General features: G+C 50.5%; 1 protein-coding gene across 1 annotated transcript; it reads right to left on the bottom strand.

The window, feature by feature from the left end:
* Positions 1 to 7,140: 7,140 nt before the first annotated feature.
* LOC125942549 (uncharacterized) lies at positions 7,141 to 8,775 on the bottom strand. The gene is made up of 2 exons (XM_049660735.1): positions 8,561 to 8,775; positions 7,141 to 7,949 (listed from the first exon to the last, which is right to left on the bottom strand). The coding sequence occupies exons 1-2, from the start codon at positions 8,701 to 8,703 to the stop codon at positions 7,259 to 7,261; spliced, it is 834 nt and encodes a 277-aa protein (XP_049516692.1). The 5' UTR covers positions 8,704 to 8,775; the 3' UTR covers positions 7,141 to 7,258.
* Positions 8,776 to 9,064: the final 289 nt, after the last annotated feature.

Here is a 9,064-nt window from a genome sequence, read left to right as displayed (position 1 = left end):
ATATTGCTCACCAGTTGTTTTTCACACAAGCACTGCTTACGGCAATCAGGTTACATACCCTGCTTTGCATTGGCAGTGGCCAGCCAGCACTTGTCCCGTCAGTTTGTCAATACATAACCACACATCGTGGCCTTTCACTGACGCAGTTTGTGACGGAATCACTTCCGCACGTGTAAAAGAAATCTTGCCACCTTGTGGCTTCCACATGCGGCATTTTCGGACAAGTCCTGCAGACAACCAGTATGCAACTTATTATAAGACTTCCAAACAAGACAAAGATTCACAACAAGATGGAGGCTGAAGTGATCAATCATCGAACGCTGTTTGTCAACTTACATATGTATCAACCAGGTTTGATGGCTTAAGATTTGGGCTTCTTAGCAAAGCATCTGAAGCAGTGCAAGCTCAGGTGACAAATGATGCACATTGCACAGAGTGCTGTGTGCACCCTGGCATCTTTTTCCTGGGCTTATGCTTGTTTTTTCTTAACCAACATTAAGAAACATCAGCAAAGCAACTGGGTTGCTTTCAAGAACTGAAGCATGAATTCGTAGTAGTTGCACACCACTTTGATGAAAAGCCAGCCAAACCAACCATAGACAAACTAACCATTCTCTACCGAGTGTTACCAACACTTCCACCTACGACAGAAAGTACAAAATTTGCGACTTGTTTCATTTGCGGGCGAGAGGAAGTACTCAAGCTCAGGTGTTGCTAATAACTTAAAAAGACGTGTTCAAGTAAAGGGTAACACCTCAGTCTAAAGAAACTTTCGTTCGCGAATGGCTCACTTCCGTAGATTGCGCAAAACGACCAATCGATATTAATAGATTCAGTCCCGATAGGACTCGATCACGACTGAAGATCCCTCGTGCGACTGGGGTATTAGCTTAGGTTAAAGAGATCGCAACATGCTCAAGATGAGCAGATACACCTAAACGAGACATGGTGAAAATCACATTAAACATGACTTTCTTGGACGATTTAGCGTGGACGCTGCCGCCTAGCTCCTTTGAAATGCACCCACAGACGACATCGATACCGCGCCGCATACCTTAACACAGAGGTTCAAAGTACGCGAAGCTTGCTCTGATAGCGGACGAGGTTACCGAAATCTGAATGACGCATTTTGCATCACAACAAACGCGCGAACATCTTGCATAGCACAAATTCCACTCTGTCATTTGTACGTGCAGTCGAGAAGGACGCATTTTTCATTTGATAACGAGCGTTGGTATCGGGCTGCAGTCACATCGCACGCGTCTTGCACATCGCGCTGTCGTAAAAAAAGTGAACACCACCAAAATGCTGCTCGGTCTGTTCCGCATGCAGGCAAGCGCATGTTTTTACTTCACACGCGTGCGCGTACAAACACTCGGTCACCCCCACATCAGTCAGTCACATGAAACACTCACCTGACTCAAAGTAGTTGTAGGCTTCCAAACATTTGTAGTTTTCAATGCTTTCTGGCCTAAACAGGTTCGGTGAAAAGAGCAGATAAATGACCACGTTTGTCATCTTCACCGGTGGGCACAGTCGCTTTGCATCGGCATCTTTGATCCAATCGCTCTCTGGTATGCCGTAAGGATCAGGGCATTGGACACCGTAAACAAATAACTTCTCGCTGTATCGCTTCTGATCGAAGGCACTCAGGCTCCTGAGGTATTCGCTCGAGGGAAACATGAACAGCGCTTGCAAGTCGAGACTTACGACGCTGCTGTGACTAGGCGGGGTACATAACTGCCGCATCCCGCGATCGCGCCGAGTCCCGTCCCATCAGCCAACCGCCCCGACGTCGCCATAAGAAAGAGAAATAAACTTTTGTTTTCCGAAACGATAATCCAAGTCAGGACCCGGTTCACCCTAGGTGGGAGGATTCCTTATTCCAGGAACCCTCTGGCTTGGGCTGCCTCCTCAGCCCGGGTGACAAGACTGCGTTGATCGTCCAGGTCGTCAGAGGAAAGCTTCGCCTCCCACGTTTCCGTAGGGATTTGGGTTCCGTTGAGGAAGACGCTAGGATCGGGTTCGATATAGTTGGGCGGTCGTCCTCGCGTCCGTGCTCTGAGCACGAGAAGCTCTGACTTTTCAGCTGCGCATTGGAGACCGCAGTCTCGGAGGTAGCTTTCGATGATGTCGATGGCTTCTTGTAGACTGCGTTCGTGTTGTCCAGTAGTAGGTGCTTTGGTCCAGAGTGTGATGCCGTCGGCGTAAAGAGCATGACATAGGTTTGGGATGGCATTGAGTTGTTTTGGCAGCTTGATCATTGCGCGAATAACTTATCCTTGTGGAGTTCCTTAGTTGGGTAGCCGAAATTTATCGCTGCGGAGATTGAAGACGCCTACTGTTGCTGTTCGGTGTGTCAAAAAGCTGCTGATGTGATTATAGATCCGGGCTCCACAGCCTGTATATTCAAGGTTGCGGAGGATGGCTTCGTGGCTTACGTTGTCAAATGCGCCCTTTACGTCGATCGCCAGTATTGATTTGCGTCTGCGATCAAGGTAGTCGAGCAGGTCTTCCTTGAGGAGCAGCAGTATACATCCTGCGTGGACAAATTCTGTCGGAATCCGAACATGGTGTGCGGCAAGTATCCGTTGTCCTCGAGGTATGGGGTTAACCGGTCGTGCACCATGTGCTCGAGGAGTTTGCCCACGCAGGACGTGAGGGAGATGGGACGGAGGTTTTCGATGTGAAGGAGTTTGTTGGGTTTGGGGATCATGGTGACCTCCGAGTGCTTCCAGGCTGCTGGTAGGTCCCCCTTTTCCCAGCAGTCGTTGTAGTACTAGAGTAGTACTGTTGTGGCCGATTGCGGAAGGTTGCGTAGGAGCTTATTAGTGATTCTGTCCTTGCCGGGACTAGTGTTTCTAGTGAGTTTGGCTAAGGCTGCGTGGAGCTCTTCTTGCGTGAATGGTTAATCAAGGTCTGAGTTTGGTGCGCCGTCGTACGCCTTGCCGCTCACCGACGAAGTGGGCTGGTCGCAGCTAAGTTTCTGCTGAAGTTCACGAAGGAGATCGTGCTCCGATCCAGCGTGGCTGTGGGTTAGTCTTTGCAGATCTTGCCGTTGTTGCATTTTGGTGCGGTCGGTAGCTAAGAGAGCGCGTAGGAGGTGCCAGGTTTTCTTGGTGCTGAGTGTTCCTTGTAGGCTGTCACAAAAGGTGTGCCAATTTTGCCGAATAAGTTGCTCCGCGTAATCTTTGGCCTGTATGGTGAGAAGGGCGTTTCGTTGCTTAAGCTTTCTATTCAGTTTCTGCCTCTTCCACCTCCTCAGGAGGCTTCTTTTGGCCTCCCAGAGATGAAGGAGATGCGGGTCGACTGCGGGGCTGTTGGTGCTTAGTTGGATGTTCTTGGTGTGGTGTTCTGCGGTATTGAGAAGGCCCTTGAGCCAATGGTCAATGTCGTCGATTGTTGTGTTGCCGCTGAGATTGTCTCTGAAGGACTTCCAGTCTGTTAGTCGGGCAACTCCAGTCTTGGTTTGCTTCCGGTTGTGGGCGATGTCAAGTTGGAGAATGTGGTGGTCGCTTCCGAGCGTCTCCGAGAGTCGGCTCCACTCGGCCCAGAGGACGTTCGATGTGAAGGTTAGGTCCGGGTTTGTTTCCCTGGAGACACTGTTTCCGACTCTCGTGGCCTGTAGCGGGTCGTTCCATTGGGTCAGCCTCTGTTGCTGGGCAGTATCGTGTACGCGGGCTCCCTTCTTGGTGAAATATGGATACGCCCATGTTGTGTGTGGGACGTTGAAATCTCCCATGATGACAACTTGATGGCCTTTCGTGCGTTTCCTGAGTTCACGAATAAAGTGGTCGAATTCCGGAAGTTGGTCCCGAGGAGGACTGTATATGCTGACGATAAAGAGGCTTTGCTGCGTTTTTCTGTCTGGTAGGATCTCCACTTGGGTGTGCTCGATGGGGATGTCTTCTATTTCATGTTCCTGCGTTGTGAGAGTTTTCCTCGCTAGGATGGCTGTGCGCTGGGTTTGTGTAAAAGCAGTGTATCCTTGAAGTCGAATGTTGCGGGTGTTGGTTTCCTGTAGCGCAATGACATCGGGGTGGTCCTGTTTGACGAATTCTTGTAGGTTTGCATAGTGGGGGCGGAAGGACCGACAGTTTCATTGCCACATTCACAGGGGTTTTTGCGGGCCCTTTGTTGTGGATTTAGGTGTCGCCATCATTAGGCTCTTCAGTTTCACAGGGCGAGTCACGGTTGGGTGAGATCGAGCGGGATGCATTGTAACTGTTCGTGCGAGCCTTCTTTCTGCCCTGCTCGGTGGCGTTGAGAAGGCTGTCGAGGTAGGACTTGGTGACGTAATTATTCTTCGCGTGCGCTATGAAGTTGTTGACCTGGGCTGTTAGGCCGGTCACCTGGCTTGTGAGAGTGGTTACTTGATTTGCGAGGGACGCGACTTGCGTGGTAAGGGTTGCAATCTTCTCGACGATAGGCTTGGTGATGTTTTCGATCATAGTAAGGATGTTCTTTGTAAAGACATCCTCGAAAGACAGGAGGTACTTCTGAACTCTAGCTTCGATTGCGGCATGAACTGCCTCCGTGGTTAGCGTTGTAGATGGCTGCTTGCTTCCATGTTCGTAGTCTTTGCATCTTTGGAGTAGTCTTTTTATGATGAGGCTTTGTTGATTTTGCAGTTTGCTCTCGAGGGCTCTTACGGTTACCGCTTCTGCCAATTCGACGCTGGCGCTGCCAGAGCTGCCGACCGCTTCGGCGTAATTCACGCGTTTTCGGGAACGCGACCGCGACCGCGATCTTGATCGTGATCTTGACATGGATCTGCTACTTCTTGTACTCGGGTGGTTCTTGAGTTGGAGGCGTGTCCATTGGCAGCGCTTAGTTCAGGGAAGTTGTCGGGGTTGGAGCTCCATCGACTGTCTCGTTCATGGATCCTGTTTTGCCATTGCTGTCTTACTTGGTAAGGTGGTGGGTTAAGCTTGAGCTTTTTTTTTGCAGTCTTTCCCGGCTGTTTCATGTCCTTCTCCGCAAATCTTGCACGTGGGTTGGCAGTCTTGATTTGAGGGTTGGTTTGTTTTGCCACATTTGTAACAAAAATTTGGGGTTAGCTTTGGGCACACGTCTTGGCGATGTCCGAGGTTGCCACAGGTTCGGCAATATTGAACTCACTTGCGGTAGGGCTTGCATCGGTAGTCACCGCTCTGATAAATGATGCTGTAGGGACCGTGTGGACCCTCAAAATAGATGACCGCCGCTGTATACTGTCCAAGCATGCGGGCGTTGAGGACTGTATAGCGCGCTGGCACTCGGATTCCATCCATTAGCTCCACACTGCAGGTCCCAGGATTGATGCCGTAGATAACGCCTTTGCTAACATCTTCGGGTAGACGCAAGCTGGCTTTCACGTTGTAGATGCTGCCTCTAAGCTGTATGTTGCTGATCTTGGCCAAGTTTTGAGCGTAGGTTTTGTTGGCTGTACTTGCAATAATGAGGTTTTCTTCTTTTTGCATTTGTACGCGGACGTTGTCGTGGAATTCTTTTTGCATTATACCGCTGGCTCTTCCACTGCGTGAGTGACTGCGACAAGTGACCATTTGGCCAGTGCGAGGCCAGCTTGTGGGCGATAGACGATCTTGATGTCGTCCAAAGGTTGGGGGGGGGGCATTCTAGGTTTGCGCGGCGGTGGCGGCGTGGCTGGCTGTTGTGTGGATTGGGTGACTGCGGGGGCTTTGATGCGCGTGGTTTCCTTGTTGCTTTTCCTTTCCCATGTCAGCCATTGGTCATTGAGGTATATAGTTCGGCCACTGTTCTTGTCATAGGTCCAAGATCGCGCGACGTTGGCTAGTTCCGATGAGTCTGTTTGCATTGCGCTCGTTTCTTCTTGTCGTTCGCTTGACGTCGCGTCCGTCGCGGGTGTTTTTTGGCTCGTCTCAAGTATTGGCTATCAGCCGCAACGCCGGTGAGCACCGCCGAGCCTTTTCCCCGGCGAGCAGTGCACGTACGGCGCCTATTGCAGTGTTGACGTGCAGCGGCGAGCGCTATCGGCCTCCTCTCCCGCGCACCGTGTGGCTGTTGCGCGTGCGTCGGCGGTTCTCCCCGGCAGGCCGGTGTGGACTCGCGTGGCGTTAGGCTTAGCAAAATGGGAGGTGGTCGATGAAGTTCAAGCTCAAAATCTTGACGAAAAACGCACTCACTTTCAAAGTAGGTGGTATTCGATGATTCCTTGTAGCTTGCCGAATCTCTCGGTGCGAAATAAAAGGGGGTGAGCAGCCTATTCCATAGAAATGAGCGCAAGACCCAGGAGCCCATGTGAGGCACGTCAGTATTCCACGGCCCCCTAGCGGAGAGTCCCACGTCGCCATAAGGCCCAAAATATTTTGACGGTGCCTACCACTGTTTACAAACATGGTGTAGGTCTATAACGTCGCATGCATCAGGGCGGCGAGGCGCGTCCGACACCGCAGAGTCCATGGACGCGACGGGCCAACACAAGAGAAGCCATGCGTTTAAAGCGACTCGCTGCATCTCCGGGTACCAAGGCAAATGAAGCTCGGAAGCGCCGTGGCCGCCATCTTGCCGCGGCAAGCCGAGCAAGTACAAGTCAACCGAGCGAAGTGGATGATGAGGATGGCCAACTACACCCCGACACCGCCATGGAATACACGTCTCCTCCTGATCCACAAACGGCGCTGCAACAGTTCCACGCGGCCACAAAATACTTTAACAGACACTTTAACAGGCAATGGTGTCAGGCTTCCGCCGTTTCACACTTTAGTCTCGACAAAGTGTCTTCCGAGTTTTTAGTACATGTCATCTAAAAACATATTATTGAGTTTCTTGAAACCAACAATATTTTAACAGGGTTTCAGCATGGATTTCGCAGTGGCTTCAGCACCATTACGCAAACATCATAGTTTGCCCATGTCATCTGCCATGCACTAGACCTTGGCCTTCAAATCGATACCATATTTGTAGACTTTTCGAAAGCCTTTGATACAGTTATACATTCCAAGCTTTTGCATAAACTAAATAGTATTTTAAATATTCCTCTTCTAGTTACCTGCAAGTCTAGTTTTCTCTCAGATAGGTCGTAATATGTCTGTTTTTGTATCAGTGACGAGTGTGACGAGTGGAAGCCAGTAACAAGAAGAGCTTTATTCAGACGACGAATGTGCATATATATAGCAAGCTGTATGATAACAACCTGTGGTCTTTATCTATGGTTAGTTTCACTGGCAGTGGCGCATGCGCACGCATGGCTTACAAGCATTGCTCGATACATCTTCCTGCGGGTAAAGAAAACAACTTAAGTTATTTGATTAAAGTTATTATCGTAGCGTAGTCGATCCGGTGGTCGTGTCTGCCGCCCAGATCTGCGTAGCTGAGGAAGTACGTCTTGCTGAGGAACCGAAACCGGCGGCTGTTCCATGGGAGATCTGTTACTGGGGCTTTGACGTTCCTCGCTGTGCTCACGCTGAGGCCGTTCTGGCTCGGTGGGACCATCACTTTCATCGCTCGATGAAGACTCACTTTCGACTTGTTCACGATACTGCTCACGTGTCCGCAGTAGGTGACGCCGGTTACGTCGTAACCGTCTGCCGTCCTCTGTGGCTACCTCGTAAGATCTTGGTGCGACTCGTCCTAGCACTTGCGCCTTCCTGGTCCATGCCTTGTCTTGGACCCGCACGACTTCGCCTTTCTTGAGTGCTGGCAAGCATCTGCCACGAGCTTCGGGCTGTTTGTGTTTAGTCACGGAAACGCTTGAGTGGTGGCTGAAGTCTGGAAGTCTCGTGCGCAGGCGTCTGCCTTGGAGGAGCTCACCCGGTGAACGACCATCTTCGAGGGGTGACGAACGGTAGCTGAGTAGCCCAAGCCAGAAGTCCTGTTTCGTTTCCGCCGTCTTCTTCATGATTCGTTTTACAATTTGAACGCCTTTCTCAGCGAGACCGTTAGACTGAGGAAATCTGGGGCTAGACGTCACATGCTGGAAGTCGTACCTGGAGGCAAAATGTGCAAATTCATAGGATGAAAACTGAGGTCCATTATCGCTGCAAACTTCTACCGGGATGCCATATCTAGCAAAAATGGCACTCAGCTTTTCGATTACAGATAGGGTGGTCAAGTCAGTTAGTCTTTCGACTTCTGGGAAATTGGACAAAGCATCGAAGACACAAAGGTATGAACTTCCACCTTGCTGGAAGATGTCGACTCCGACTCTGTACCACGCGTATTGCGGTGCGGGCCTTAAAACTAGAGGCTCACTTTGCTGCGCGTAAGCGTACTTGCGGCAGGCTGCACAGCGCTGTAGCATCTTCTCGATGTCCACGTTAAGCCCTGGCCAGAAAACCAAACGTCGAGCTTTTGCTTTGGACTTATTCATACCCAAGTGCCCTTCATGAATGCGATCGAGTATTTCTGGCCTCAACGACTTAGGGATAACCACTTTGCATCCCTTAAATAAAATGCCCTCTACGAGTGACAACTCTGATGCGAATGGTTTCAATGTGCCTTCAAGCTTTCCCTTGCCGCCTAAGTGGTTGATAACAGCTTGCAACTCGGTATCGGCTGCCGTTTCGTTTTTCAGGCGATCCATGGTCTTTTTGCTTACCAACTCGGACACAATTCTTGTTGCATGGACTTCCACGTCCTCGTTGAATCCATCGGTATCCCCTGCGGCAGTTGGTGACGCCCTTGACAGCATGTCCGCCAGGAGCAGCTGTTTGCCTGGCACGAAGTGAAGATCAAAGTCATAGGTGAACAAACGCAGAAAGAAACGCTGAAGTCGCGGAGGCATATCACCAATAGCTTTTGTAGCTATGGCAATTAACGGACGATGGTCGGTTTCAATAACAATCTTGCGTCCATATACAAACTGGTGAAACTTTTCGCAGCCGTAGGTAATTCCCATCGCTTCTTTCTCGATCTGAGAGTATCTTTGTTCTGCAGCGCTCATAGCGCGGGATGCATAGGCAACTGGCCGCCAAGCGTCACCGTCACGTTGCAGAAGAGCTGCTCCTAGCCCGCATTTTGAAGCATCTGCAGAGATTTTTGTTTCTCTGGACGCGTCAAAGATGGCGAGCAGTGGTGGTTTGCTTAGATGCTCACAAATAAC

Source organism: Dermacentor silvarum, chromosome 1 (genome assembly GCF_013339745.2).
Source record: "Dermacentor silvarum isolate Dsil-2018 chromosome 1, BIME_Dsil_1.4, whole genome shotgun sequence".
NCBI classification, from domain to species: Eukaryota; Metazoa; Arthropoda; class Arachnida; order Ixodida; family Ixodidae; genus Dermacentor; species Dermacentor silvarum.
The sequence above is the reverse complement of the archived record's forward strand: the minus strand, read 5'-3'. Positions and strand labels throughout refer to the sequence as shown.